Source organism: Pelodiscus sinensis, chromosome 1 (assembly GCF_052426305.1).
Source record: "Pelodiscus sinensis isolate ZL-2025 chromosome 1, ASM5242630v1, whole genome shotgun sequence".
NCBI classification, from domain to species: Eukaryota; Metazoa; Chordata; order Testudines; family Trionychidae; genus Pelodiscus; species Pelodiscus sinensis.
In genome coordinates, this window is record NC_143052.1 from 236,111,944 (window position 1) to 236,127,289 (window position 15,346).

General features: G+C 43.7%; 1 protein-coding gene across 4 annotated transcripts in view; it reads left to right on the forward strand.

Moving 5' to 3' along the window:
- The window catches only part of MAP4K4 (mitogen-activated protein kinase kinase kinase kinase 4), a 244,029-nt gene that overhangs the window by 182,500 nt on the left and 46,183 nt on the right, over positions 1-15,346 (forward strand). For all 4 annotated transcript variants that reach the window (XM_075917256.2, XM_075917252.2, XM_075917268.2 and 1 more), the window contains exons 13-15: positions 7,086-7,247; positions 9,211-9,297; positions 9,918-10,118. In XM_075917256.2, coding sequence (XP_075773371.2) covers positions 7,086-7,247; positions 9,211-9,297; positions 9,918-10,118 — 450 coding nt within the window. The remainder of the gene's footprint in view (positions 1-7,085; positions 7,248-9,210; positions 9,298-9,917; positions 10,119-15,346) is intronic.

Consider the following 15,346-nt stretch of genomic DNA (forward strand, 5'->3'; position numbering starts at 1 on the left):
ATAATAATTAAAAAAAAATCTTCACAGTTGAGAGAGTTCTAATATAATTGCTTCCAATTAATCTGGGCACAACTGAGGTAGAGAGGGAATTTTTTTGCCAGGTTTTTGTTTCGTTAAAAGGCCAAAAGAGGACTGGATTCCATCTCGGCTCCACTTTGTTTGAATTGTCCATATTTTGCATTGGGTACCCTTCTAACTCATGTCTAATATGATTCTTTTAATGTCCTCGCACCACCTATAAGTACTCCAGCAATAATACACCCATACCTAATTTCATGTTGATATCTGACAGCTACATAGAGGTGGTTTTATATGTATTCAAGTCTATGCATTCATCATTAGTGATTTCTTGTGGGAGCTAGGATATGGTATTTGTTTTTATATGTAAACTAGCAGTTTCCATATGTAGCTGCATTGCCCCCTTCTGGTAAATCATGATACACAGCATTGTCCTTGAGCTCAGACCTATGCAATCATAAACCATTTTGACACCTGCGTTAGAATGTATTATGGGTGGCATTAGGAAGACAGTTGTCAGGGTCCTAGCAGTTTTATCATTGCTCTGACTGCACCTCTTAGAAATTTAATTTCTGCAGTTTGTAGCTTGAATCTCCCCTCCCCTCCCCCCTTTTCATTTGGTGGGTAGTTGTCTGAAAATAATGACATACAAAATCATGAAGGGTTGGTTCTCGAATACATATCTCTGTCCAACTAAAGAAGATCTGAAAGGCTGTCTTTAGCCTTAGTGCACAGCCTATAGCACCTCGCCAGCTCAGTATGCGCAGGAGCCTGGCTGCATACCAAAATTTGTGTGTTTTTTTTTGTGATGCATAATTAGAGGTATTGTAATTAATGCACTTGAAATGCAAGAAGGAAATTTTATAAGTGGCACTTACAGTTTATATCTCAGACCAAAAAAGTCTATCATGAGTGATGTTTCCTAGGTCAAGCCTAACTGCCGCTGTGAACATGCTGTATCAGTACTCATCCTCAAAAATATATATATATTTTTTAAGACTACCCAACAAGGTCATAAGTGCCTAGTAGGAGGTCAAGTGTATCGTCTTGCTTTGAGAGAAAGGAAAACTATAGCTAGCTAATAGCATCAGACCTCTCTCAGAGCCTACTCTGTTTTTATCTCCTCACTGGTTGAAAATAATTCTGTGTATTTAGTGCTTGCTGCTTCAGTGGCTTGGTTTTCACAGAGAAAGGGACCTTGATGGATATTGGGTAGAAGCCGTGCCAGGTCCCTAGACTTCCACTTGTCTGGCAAGTCAGCTAACGTGGTGCTAACAGCAAGGTAGAGTTGATGTAGAGAAACACCATCTTTTTGTATGCTTTGGCACACAGATAGTAGTGTCTGTTTGCTGTAAGTGCAGACTGGCGGCAGAGTTCTTTTTCCTTTTTCTTCTAGTGGGTGGTAAACATACCCGGTGGCTGTTGAAACTCAAGATTTGTTTCAAATAGAATGTTCTTTTATTTACATCATGGTATGGGAAAGTGGTTCCTTGTGAGGGAACCCTCAGAGTGCAACTTGCACTGTGGGATCACTGAGCCTTCCATCTCACGAACTTGGGGTATCCTTCCCACCCCGTGATGCTGTTGCCCATCTTAACAGCCTCTTAAAAGTGCTTCACTTATATAGACATGTCCAGGCAGGTGCCTACCCAGCTGAGTTACATGAATGTTTTGTCAGCAACTCAAGAACCAATAACAAATAAGCTCCAGTCAGTTCCCTCTAGCACCCCAGCCTGGCACGGCAGGACTGTACCATCTTGCCCAGGTCAGAAACCTGACCAATGTCATTACTCAGTCACCCCTTTCCCTCCCCCCCCTCCCACTCTCTGCCCCAGTGTAGGGAGGACACACTCACTACCTTTGTGCACTGTTTTGGGTAAAATAGAAAACAGATTTATTAACTACAGATTTATAGATTTTAAGTGATGATAAATAGTGAGCATAGAGCTCAAAGTTGGTTACCTAAGAGATCAAAGTAAATTCAGTCAGAGTTCTAGAAACAGAATTTGAATCAAGAAGTGTCACACCCCGATAGATGGTATAAACCGGTTGCAGATCTTTAATACACAAGGTGAAACTGTCATCTAGCCAAGCACCACCCTGCCCTGTCTTCCAGGGGTTGAGTGGGGCAGGGGAGGAGAATGAGGCTAGGTGATGATGTCACTTTCCCTCTTGTATAGCTTCTTCCAATTTGCTGATGTGGGTCAAGCAGTCTGCCTTGTATGTGTGTTCTCTCTGAGATGCTCAATCATGGGGAGAGTGGATTCTCTTCAATGAGCCATCAGCTCATCTGGCTACTCCATTGATGTACTTGAAAGGTTGGCTGCGGGCATCTCCCAACCTCACAACATATTTCAGTAATACACACACAGGAAAACTTTCATAACTTGACACAGAATGGCATCACATATGGTCCAAGGCAATATTCATGATCGACAGAGCAAGACTTTTAAAATGCTACATCACAAGCATGATTTGTACAAAACATGTAATTATGTGACTGTGAATATGGGGGTTCCAGGCTCTTGCTCGGAGATAGAGCTCCACCCTCCATCAATCAGTTTTGTACTCCTGTTTTTTGTTGGTGCTACAATCTTATCAGGTGTTGCTATTTATATATACACCACTTGAAAACCTCTCCATAGCTTCATGAAGTGACAGATTCTTCTCATTAAAATGATCCAAACCATCTCCATCTCCCAAGAAGTGAAAGACATTGGACCAAGATTTGCAATATGTACTGCACTGTGTCAATAAACACTGTTAGAGAGCCTGGTGTCAGATGGAAGGTGCAATATCTTGTGAAACATTAGGATGAGAAACACATGCTGGGATTCTCTTCTTCCCAATGCTATACCAATTCCATTTCTAGCCCTGGCATGTCATGAGGATGGATCTTAAACCTGCATTGTTCTCATTGTCTATCTTGCTTTTTCCAGGCTTATTACTGACACTGATCAGGCAGCTGAGTGACTTATGAGGCAGTGAATTGCATGTTAAGGATTTTTATAATTTGATAGCTAGTATGCAATGTTTGTTTTAGGTAGAGCAAACATAGGTCTCTGTTAGCTGTCAGTACTTTGAGAATGGCTTGAGTTGAAATGTGGGTGGGGGACAACAAGAAAGTCATCAGAGAATAATATAACTTTAAGTTCTGTTATCTTGACTTGACAGGGCTTATAGAGACTACAACAAACCAGGGCAACTTATTTATTTAGTGCTGGCCCTACCATAATAACAATAATAGTCATCCATGATGACTATTTCAGAATCTAAGTACTCTTTGCCTTTGCTTTTTGGGGGTCAAGAGATTTTCTTAAGCCTAGAATTATTTTCCCTTGAAAAAATTGCGTTTAAGAACTGCTAGAGCAATTATGTGTAAGAAGAGTTAGAATGAATAAAATAGGCATTTTAACTAATCACAATGTGTTGCTTCTTCCATCCTTCAGACAACCTAATCACTCTGCTTCCTAACTTAGAAGCTGTGTGACTTGATTAGCCAACAGGCACCTGAGTGTTTTCACTTAAATACAGAATTGGTTTGACAAGAGATTTGTAGATTCAGAAACAAAAGAGCCCACTGGATTCTTTTTAAATGTGCTTTAAAAAACAAATTGCAAAACCTCAGAACACCATTGTTTTCATGAGCTGCCTTTACTATTTTTGTACCTCTACTTATTGAAGAGAAGTCGTTTCAATCCGAGAAATCTAGGTGTCTGCTTAGAGCAGCGATTCCCAACCTTTTCCAGATGGGGACCCATTTTGACAATTTAGGAAGACTTGGTGACCCAAGGCAATTAAAAAACGGGGGGAAGAGGGGCAGAGCCACCTGGGGAGACACTTGGTGACCCTTTTGAAATGTAATGGTGACCCACCTTTGGGTCCCAACCCGTAGGCTGGGAAAACCTGGCTTAGAGGGAAAAGTGCAGACACTGTATGTGTAGAGCAGGGGTGGGCAATAATTTTTGGCCTGGGGCCACTTCAAAACTCTTGGTCTGGGGGTGGGGACATTTTTTGAAGTGGCCCCGGGCCAGGCCATATGGGATAGAGCCTAAGCCGGAAGGGGCAGGGCCAGAATGCTTCTGGGCTTCCCCACCCTCAGACCATAATTTGCTTTTTGCATAAAAAGCAGACCCTTTCCCCCCCACTTCCCACTAGGCACCCATTGCCCTGGCAGGGCTGGAAGAGGCTTCATGCACTCCCCTGCACCCAGGCCCTGATTGGCCTGGGGGCAGGGGAAGAGCAGGAAGCCTCCTCCCGCCCTGCAAGTAGCGCGTGGCACTTTGAAGAGCCGCAATCCCCTCGCAGGGCCAGGACAGGGAGAAGGAAGCTTCACGCAGCACCCCCGCTCCCAGGCACTCATTGGCCTGTGGGTGGGGGGAGCGTGTGAAGTTTCCTTTGCCCTGTCCTGGCCCTGCGAGGAGTGCACAGTACTTCCTGCACTTCCCCCGCCTCCAAGCCAATCCTGAGATATCACACACTCCTCTGCCCCCAAGTCCTGATTGGCCTGGGAGCGGGGGAGCTGCGCGAAACTTTCCTCGCCCTGCTCCCGCCCTGTGCAAACGTATGGCACTTTGAAGTGCTGTGTGCTCCTTGCAGGGTGGGGGGAGGGTGGAGGAAACTTGGCACGCTCCTCCTGCCCCCTGGCCAGTCATGGCTTGGGGGCGGGGGAACGCGTGACTTCTCTTCCCACCCTGCGAGCAGCACGCGGCACTTTGAAGCACTGTGTGCTGTTCACAGGGCGGGAGGAAGCTTCCCTGCCCCCCGGACCCTAATTGGCCTTGGGGCAGGGGAACAGCAGGGCCTCCGCGGGTTGGATCAGCCCACTTGGTGGCCGAATCCGACCTGCAGAGGCCCTTTTGCCCACCCCGGTATAGAGTCATAGAGGACACATACTAGAGAAAAGAGCATAATTATGTCTAATGAAATTAGGAGGGAATGAAGGGTGGTGATGAACCCCAGGTGACTAAAGAAAAATCGAATGCTGCTGGTAGATGTGGTATTCATGGGTATTTGTGAAAATAAACCTTTCTGGGAAAGTGGCAAAGCATCCTTAAATAGCTACTAGGCAAGAAGCTTTACAAGCGTAGAGCATTAGTTAATGTATTTCTGAGGCTTAAACTTTGTTAGTCATATTCCTTTCCACCATGCTTCTTGACATGCTGGGGAAAGTGTTGATCCCATTAGGAAAAAGCAGTTGCCTTTTTATTTACTGGCAACAGTCAAGTTGGGTGTGTACTTAGCAAAGCAAGCAGCAGGTGCAAGAAGGGAGGGAGTGGAACCTGGTATTTAGTGCTTCGGTGTGTACAGTGACAGAGAGCACCTACAGCCCTGGTCGTGAGTATTCCATCACAGGTTTGACTGAAATCTCTGGCTAGGGCCCTGCTTACTGTGGCATTCCAGCTCATCATGCGGATGATTCTCTTGTCAGCGTCAGCTAGAAAGTGCAAAACTTACGAAACTGAATTTTTGTTGACTGAATTGTGCAAAACAGTATAATCGTTGTCGTTCTCGCTTGTTACATGGCCTCTAAATTTGATTGTCAACAAGTTGGAGAATTCTGCATCCGAAATGTGTAAGCATGCTGTAGAAATTTAGGGGAAATAGGCCTTGGCAGCTAAGCTGAAGACAGCTGGGGTCTCTTGGAACTTGGAGACATATGAGAGGCAGTTTGCCATTTTAAGGTAGACACATTTGGTTGACCATGGGTTCCCAAACTGGGGGGCATAAAGAAATTCCAGGGGGTGCACGAGGCAACCCAGCCTCCCCCCATCAAATTTTGCTGCCCTGTTCAGTTCCCTTTTTTTTTAAACAAGGTTTGTTGCTATTGGGGGGAGGCAGGGGCGTGAGTGTTTTTCAAAAATCAAAAAGGGGGGCGTGATGCCAAAAAGTTTGGGAATCACTGTGCTAGACATTACCTCCACAATTATCAGCCATTAGACTGAAATATAAATATCAGTCTTTCTTGCTAATTTTGTGCTGTATGGATATGAATGTATCCGTTCACACCTCTTAGAGCTATTGTTCTGGGGTGTCTGCAGATTGAGGCAGACATCTAAACCATAAAGATATAAACCTATGATGTAACTTTTGATTTTCAGAAGTTTCAGAACATTTGTAACTTTTGATTTTCAGAAGTTTAAAGAAAGGTGCATTTTATGTTCTGGAAAGGTGAGGCACTTCTGGGCAACCTCAGTTCTTTAACCGTTCTTTTTGCCATGCGTGAATTAATGCGTGGTGCTTTTTCATCACTTGAGTTCAGGCCTGCCGACTGGGGCAGAGTAAAAGGAGCAACTGCCCTGGTGCCCAGCGATTTGAAAGGGCTCGGAGTTCCCAGCACCACCACCATTATTGCAACAATGATAGTGGCCAGAGTCCGAAGCCTTTAAATCACCACCAGAGCACCGTGCTACAGGCTGGCATTGGGGGGGGGGGGGGGGGGCTTCCCTGCCCCTTCTGGAAATTCCAAGCTCCTCCTCTCCCCACACCTTGCCCAAGGGCCCAGCAATCTGTCAGCCCCCCTGCTTGTGATGTTGAATCAGCAGTCAGATTCATAGCAAACTATATATCATATTGACTAGCAAACTACATATCATATTGACTAACACATATCAGGTATTCATAGGATTGTTAAATTTGCTGCAAATGATCTAGAAAGGGACTACTTCATTTAATTTCCTTTTTTCAGCAAAATGTAGACAATGGGAAAGGTTGGTGAAATCCAGAAGGTGACTGTATGTTGCAACCTCACCACATTGTTTCTTCAGAGCTACTTCAGTTTGAGCTTTACGTCTTGTCTTGGGGTAGAAGCAGCAGTGAACCCCATATACTGTGTGGGAAAATATTATGTGGAGCTTTGTTGTGAAGAAGCTCAAGAACACAATTGACCATGTCAGGATACTTGCCTCTTATGTGTGGAACAGTTTTACTGCACATTTAGGAACACTTGTGGGTGAGCTGCTGGGGCCTATAGACTTGACTTACCAGATTTCCAGTAGAAATCAACCCCAACTTTCTCTCTTTGGTGACCATAATAGTAACATTTGGGTTTTTTCACCTGCCTGTAGCAACAAAGAAGAGAACGGGAAGCTCGGAGGCAACAAGAGCGTGAGCAGAGGCGAAGAGAACAGGAGGAGAAAAGGCGGCTAGAAGAAATGGAGAGGAGGCGTAAGGAAGAGGAAGAGAGGAGGAGAGCAGAGGAAGAAAAGAGGAGAGTGGAGAGAGAACAGGTGAGTCCATACTACAAGTGCATTAGGTTGATTGTTCTGGTTTTTTATAATACATTAATTTAAATACAAAGGAAATAGCACTGAGGAGTCCAGCTGGTCTGTTTGTTGTCTTGACAAAAAAACACAGAAAAGTAGAACATGAAGCTCTTCTGGGACATAAAGTGACCTTCATGTTGCTTTCCAAGTGAAGTCTTAAATGCTGTCCACAGAAGGATCTAAACTAAATTTATACCCAGTGTTTAAAACCCACGGAAGAAGGAATCTGAACAAATACTGAAAATTGGTTCTTGATTCTTCTTGTTGAACAGTAGCTCTTACGAGATGAGCCGGGTCCAGAAGACTCAAAGGAAGATAGCGGCACATTATTTTTAATGTTTTGGAATGCTGGATGAGTTAAGACAAAAGCTTATGGGGTGGGGGAGGGGGGAGGAAGGAGAGGAGGAAAGGAAATCCGCATTTTCATGTATGACAATTTGGACAACAAATAGAATAGTCTATGTACCGCAAATGTGCTCCTAATGTTTAAAGCACAAGTAAGGTCTTTCAAACCTTGTGTCATTCAGCTATGGTACTTATACATGAAATCTGCACACACAAAAATCCTTTATATATTTTAATTGGGGTGGTAATTACTTTGTGTGTTCTTTAATATTCATTCCAAGTAAAGGGCCCAATCCTCCTCCTACAGATGTCAATGCCAAAATTCCCAATAACTTCAGTGGGAGCAGGATTTGGCCAAAATATTTAATGTCCCCTTAAAGATGTTGTACTTACATTATGGACTTTTGCCCTTCTGAATGCAATGGGCTTCTTGTTTTAAGCTGTTTTGGAACAATGGGGAAAAAATAACGGGTGAGTCTACGGGGATGTATGAATGAAGAGTAATTTACTTATAGGCAGATGCTTTTTATCCCAAATAGCAGCTTAAAATGTTTAGATGCTAATTACGAAGACACAAAAACGTTAGTGGCATGATGGCAAACTTTTAGCTGAAACAGTCAAATTGTGCTGCTACATATTTTAAAGAAATGTGATGTATTTTCTTCTATATTTTTCTGAACCTAACCAGTGGACATGTCAGGGTACATCATTGATCTATCATCAGAATTTTCTGTAGCTCCTGTCTCCATAGCACTGACCCATTAATTTCTTTATGCATACACTGTACATGTGTGCGTGCGTGTGTGTGTTGTGTACGTTGCACGCATGCATATATTGCATACTTTCATTACTGCATGATAGGATGTTATGTGCTTGGATAGGGTCCTTCATAGTTACAGTTGTTATAGGGGGCCAGGTGAAGGAGAGGTAATTGTATTCGCTTTTGACCTCTTGATTTAGGTTTAACTATGGCTAGGTCACCATAGAAAGTGAGTTTGGTCTAAAATCTGTTTCCTAGTGGATGTTTGTTTGTGTCATAACCATCGCATAATTCAGCAAGATTGGCAGTGTTTGCTCAGGAGAGTCTTTTGATTGGGCTAGTAGGGGAGATGGCAGGTCAGGTGTGAACTGCATTTAGCAGAGCCTCTGTGGGGAAACTTGCACAAGGTCTGCCTATACTAAGCCTGGCTCTTGCTGTTGCTAACTGTTCATCACACTAGTGTGAAAAACTAATTTTTAATAAAACTTGCATGTGATTTGTGTTGGCTGTATTGAGTAAGACTTGCTGTGTTTAACTCTTAAAACTTTGTAAGTGCATTTGCTTCTTTTGAAACCACTTTCAAAACACGTAAACAAGCAATGGCCCGTGCCCTGAATATCGCAGTAGTCCAAACCAGGTTATGTCAGCCAACCAAGAATTTTAGATTTTAGGGTTTTCTAAATTGTTCTTGAGGCATTAATCCAGCACTGAGGGAATTTATTACTAAAGATGACTGGGAAACTAGCTCATGGTGTTCCACTCAGGTGGTTCTGATGCATTCCTTTTGAATAAATTTATTGCTGGGTAATTTCTATGTGACAGGAGTATATCAGGCGACAGCTAGAAGAGGAGCAGCGGCACTTGGAAATTCTTCAGCAGCAGCTGCTCCAGGAGCAGGCCATGTTACTGGTAAAGCACTGTATCTGTTTTGTTCAGTAGCTATAGGATTCATTCATCTAGTCAGTCCTAGGCTTCCCTTAGCGGGACACAGCTGCACTAACTGTATGAACAATGGAGCTTGATTAAAAGGCCATTTTATGCTGGCGCAGTGGGCTGACAGGCACATATGAGAAGTACTGTATGGTCATACTGCTTTCAGTGCAGCAAGAGGAGGAGCTATGTTAACGTTGAACAGTTTTGGTTTGGTGGTCGAGTTTTTGAACAAACCTTGGCACTCAGTGAAGAACTAGACTGCTTATGCTGCAGATCAAAAGCACATGATATGTAAATCAACCCCAGGATACAATGGCCCAGTGTTGTTCCAAATCATTGTGTTGTGAACATTATAGTGGATTTACTTTAAAATAACTTTGTATTAAAATACATTTTGTGGTAGCTCTCCAGTTCCATTAAAGTTAGCAAAACACTGAACTTTCACAACAGGAGACACACATACAATTTTGGTCCAGCTTAGTTCTCCATACCTTCCACTTAAGGAAAAAAATAAATTCAATTTAATGGGCTGGAGAGGGAAATGTCTTCCATAAGTTCAGTGTCACATCTTGAATTACTCACACGTTTTCTCAAAGGAATACAGATGGCGAGAGATGGAGGAGCATCGACAAGCAGAGAGACTCCAGCGCCAGTTGCAACAGGAGCAAGCGTATCTCCTGTCACTGCAGCATGATCATAGGCGGCAGCAGCAGCAGCAGCAGCAGGAAAGGAATAAACAAAGCTATCATATCCCTGAGCCTAAATCCCAGTATGAACCTACTGAAAGAGCACGTGAGGTAACTTTCACTCTTTGATATTATTCTCATTATGTGCTCCCCTGTCCTCAGTGAACAAACATCTTGACAGCTATGGTTCTGTTATAACAGGGCTCAAAAGAGTTGGAAGCCAAAGAATCAAACTGAAGTAAGATTTTTAAATCAGCTAGGGTACATCTGCACAGCTGAAAATAAAACAAACAAACACAAAAAACAACCCCACAGCAGAGAGCCTCAGCGCCTAGGACAACTGACCCAGGCCTGTACCGCAGAGTTAAAATGAGCAGAATGGATGTTTTGGCTCAGGCTGGGTCTCCATGCTTGGAGGACCAGGGAGGCTCACAAATAAAGGATGAAAAGAAAACTTTCCACCGAGGGCCATGGTGAAAACTGATTTCAAGTCCATTAAATCAGAATCGTTTCACCTCCTTGGTATTAGGCATGTATTTTTATCATAAAAGCAGCACCTCTTCAAGTGCTGGTCCCTGTGTGTATGCTATGGGTGTGGGGAGGAGGCGGTTTGCATGTGCTTCATGCAGCTGGAGTTGCAGAATTCTTGCAAGTAGTATCTGCTGGTCTGTGCGTGTGGCCTGGACTTCCTTGTGCTTCCAATAAAGGGCAGAACAGACCAGTTACCTCTCCAGTTTCTTCTCACCACTGCATGAACTTGATTGGACTCCAATGTTGGCAGCTCTCCTTGTGATTTCTTGGGTCTGTAAATATTTCAAAGATTGCTTTAGTGTCTTTTGTGTATTGCTCTTTACGGTTAGTACGTTTTTAATTGTTTTACAGATTTTTTTTTTTACCAGAGCTTTTTCTGTCTCGTTAGATTCACTCCCTCCCTCCTTGTTATAGGTATTGGACTATTTCATGGAGAAAGCTGTGAGGCCACAATTGGATTCAGATTGAGAGACTATAAGTATCTTGGCCTGAATCAACATGGAGTGTGCCTTGGTCACAAGATCCAACTGTATTGCAGGGCAGTCCCACCCACAAGCACCCTGTTGGGAAGGCAGAGATCATGCAGCATAAGAGCAAGCCTCCCTCTAAGTGTGTCTGAAAGGCAACCAACACATCTCTGCCTAAACTGAGCAAATCTGCTTGTTCAACCCCTATAGGCTTTTACTGCTGGTTGTACTATCACTGTCGCTCACTCTCGCCACATGAAACCTACCTCCTCTGATCCTTTTGGCACGAGTGGCTCGTATCCCCTGCTCATGGACAGTTAAAGACTTATACTACGTAAGAAGACTTCTTTGCTCTTCCCAAGCTTCAGTTTTCCCCCAGTGCCAGGACCTTCTCTCAGAGGATGTTACTGTTTACAGAAATCTATCCCCTCTTCCCAGCAGGGCCTTTCCTCTCTCAGAACTGTTGGTACCATCATCGGCTCAGGAGCCTTTCTTCTCTTCCTTGGGAGAATCTGAACCACCAGAGGAGCTACCATTCTCTCTTCTATGACGCATTAGTTCAGACAGGTGGTCCAGAGCCTCCTTGTACCAATCTCTACATTGGCATTTGCCTCATGTTGTGGGAGGCCCCCACAACCCTTTCTTGACGTAGTGTACTGGCCATTCTGGGGAGCCTGGGACACACATGCCAGACATAACAGAGCCTATGCTTTCTGCCATTGAGTCACTGCACCATTCCACTCCTGAGGGAACAGTCAAGTGTTTCCTCCTGGCCCAACGGAAGAGAAGGTTAGCAAACCAGTTCTGCCACTACCAACAAAACTGTTCACTTCAACTCCTGATGAAACAGTCACTCTGGCATCGCCATTCCCTCCAGATGACTATAAATAGTTTAAGGTTTATTGCAAAAGATAGTAGAGGAATTCCAGATCTCCAGGAGGTTCAGGTCCCTCATCACAAACTCCAGGATAACCTACAAGCCAGACCAGTCAAAGAGCAGTTCCCAGTTAATGAAGCGAGTCTGAAAGCTGCCAGAGCGGTCAGGCATACATCAGCCACATATACCACAACTCACAAGAGAACCAAGAAACACTATTTCATTCCAGTGAAGGGAGTGGAACTTCTGTTCTCTTTGGTTGTACAGGCTACCACAAAGGCATCTAGACAGCATTATCTTAAATTCTCTCCTTTGACAAGGAGGCTAAATATCTTCTTGGGAAGAAAATAGTTCTTTTCTAGTCTTCAGTTTCATATAGAGAACTATCAGTCACTGTTAACTAAGTACAGCTATCCAAATGATTCCAAATAAGCTGGCCAGAACCACACTTGAATCATTGGTGGATGCAGCATATACCATGCACTGTGAATCATGCCCACATGCTTCAGGATTTCCCAGGGAAGTCCAAAACACTGTGGTGTTCTTGCCCTTTTGATGAAACCCAACTTAGAGTGAGAAGATGGATGAGTCCTTGCATACTTAAGAACGCTCCAGGGCCACCCTACACTGAGGCATATATACACCTCTCCCCAAAAGGAAATATCCCCTGCAGCCATACAGACCTTGACTGGCATCTTAATAATTTTATTTCCTGCCATCATATGGCCTTCCTTGTGAGAGAGAGATGGTACAGAAGACTCATTTCCCTGCATGTGCTATGTCTGCAGCAACATCTCAATCCCGTCCCCAGTGAAAAGGTATTTTTGAGAGGAGTTCAAGAGCTGTAAACCATTAATGATGCCACGGGTAATCCTCACAACCCCTTTGGGGGTCATGTAGAACTCAATTCCCAAAACGGGACTGCTATCACATCCTGGTAGAAGATCAAATTTATTTCCTTACTCCTCCAAAACCCATATTCCTGTCCTCCTTTGGGACCATGTGGCTTCTCTAGCAAGGAGCAATAGTTCTTCAATGCCTAGAAAAAGGTTTTTATGGTACATATTTCTAAGCCACAGAAAAGAGGAAGATTTGAGACCTGTCATGGATTTCTGTAGTCCCAACAGCTTTATTCACTAGCTGAAATTTCAGATAGTCACTCTGACATCAGTAATCCCAACCACAGAAAAAGACTTTTGGCCTCTAAATATGAGACATTCACTTTCAGTGGATATTCAACCCACCCACCTGTAAGCTGGGCCCTGGTACCTGTGAACACATTCATCCTTTCCTTTGCCCCCAGGACTTTCACCAATGTCTTTCTGGTAGTAGCAGCTCATTTCACATGAAACGGCTTCACTGTCTTACCCATCTTGACGTTGGTCTTCTCATTGCTAGGACATATCAGAAAGCCTAGGAGTCAATTAATGCTTTGAGTTCTTTCTTCCTTAGGAGTCCTTGTGAAATTGAAAACGTCTATACTCAGACACAGATGAGAGACTTTATTGGGGCCTCCCTAGAGTCACTCATCACGAGAGCTTATCTACCGCCGGACAAGTTTTGCACCATGAGTACTCTGATAGATCACATTAAGCACAGCCCTGTAGCTCCAAGCAGAACTTTGCATTGCATATGGCTTCATATTCATAAGTTGTCCCGTTTGCCAGACTCCATCTATGATGCTTTCCGGCATAGATCCTGTGTATTCACCAACCAGTGACAGCACGAATACCCTGGATTACAATGCCTTCCAGAATCATGTTTTCTCTGATGTGGTAGAAAGATCCCCATTGAGTATGTGTGGGTGTCTGCTTCGCCAGACAAGGTGATCGTTACAGACCATGGCACAGTGTAGTTGGGTACCCCCGGAGGACAGGATGCATGTCAACCTTCTGGAACTTGAGCCGAAATCTGCAAAAGAAATAGATCAATCAAGCTGCTGCCCTGGTCTCCTATCAGTACTTTCAAGGAACACTGCAGGTTTGATCTCTGGTCTTCTGCAGCAGATCCTTTGGCAGGAAGGCATGCCAAGCAGTGATTCCAAAACAGATTAATACGTCTAATTTTAGGGAAGTGAAAGAACATTTCTCATCTATCGGTCTTCCCTCCCTACAAACTTTTTCCTTCATGTCTACTTTGTTCCAGTTTTCATAGACTAGGGAGAGTTAAAGATCCACACTAGAACCTTGATCACCTAATTTCCTTTCTGGGGCTGACTCCTCTTCTGGTTGGTGTCATGCAAAATAAGTTCTCCAGCCTCTATCTGTAGGGTCCATCTGTACAGTTAACATAGATAAGCTAATGGTGCAGTTCTGTTTATTCTACTAAATCAGACAGTTGTGCTGCATTAGAGCTTTAGAAGTACTCACTAGGCATGAGGGCAGAAGCGCTGTCATCGAACACTGAAGCTTAATGTTCAAATCCAGCATGCCCTCCTGTATTTGCAAGGAGAGAGGTGCAGTCCAAATATTTTGGGTTGTAAATTCTATGATGTAAATCTATTGGGTAAATATTCTTCCACAGATTCTTTCTTTTAGTTAGAACTAATATCTGTGTGTGTAATGTGGAACACATTTTTTATGATATAAAGATAATGGCTTTATTTTCATTTATCGTACTGGCTGAGAAAAACACACCGTTGATCAGTAAATTACTCTGTTAAAATGGAGTATCATAACCAGTATTGCCATCTATTGCAATTGTATCAGTTTGGGTATGTTTTTGGAAACCTGATGAAAGGCTGCACGTTCTTAATTTTCCTTTACTCAAAATGGCCACCATCTCCAATTTCTGTCATTGGGTCTATAGCCAGCAAGATGGCCACCATTTTCCTACAGACTGTCTGCCTGTGAAAATGAAGCTGCTCTTAATAAAGCTGGCTGCCATTCTTTCCCTACCCATTTCTAGTGAGACTGAATCTATGTCCACAAGCAAAATGATGGTTCAGGGAGCTGGTCAGGATACTGACTGCGAAGCACAGCAGATACCCTGTGAAAGGTGTATGACGAGAGGGAGAGGAAGAGGAAGCAGGAGGCAGATTTAGAGGTTTGGGTGGGGGGAATATAAGGGTGTCTGCTGTGAAGAGGATTCCAGAGCAGTGTGAGGCATGGGAGGAATTGGTAGAGGAGGGGGAAGGGTTACTTCTTGCAAGAGGCTAAAACAATCACGTATTGTGACGTCGAATATATGAAAAATTGATACAAGTTTAACCTTTTTAATACGCATCTGTATTGCATCGATGCTAAAAGCATGTAAGTTATATTCACAGGTGTGATGGCTGATGCGTGAATTAGGTCAGCAGTTCTCAAACTATGTACCATCCAGTCCTCCTTTTATCAAAGGAAATAAATCAGGAGAGGAGAGAATAAAGATCCCACCAGGAAATGGGTGGCAGTTTCCCTATGTTAAGGGGGAGAAGAAGATAAGGGAGAGTTCTCCATCCGAGTAGTTAAGAAGAGGCATGC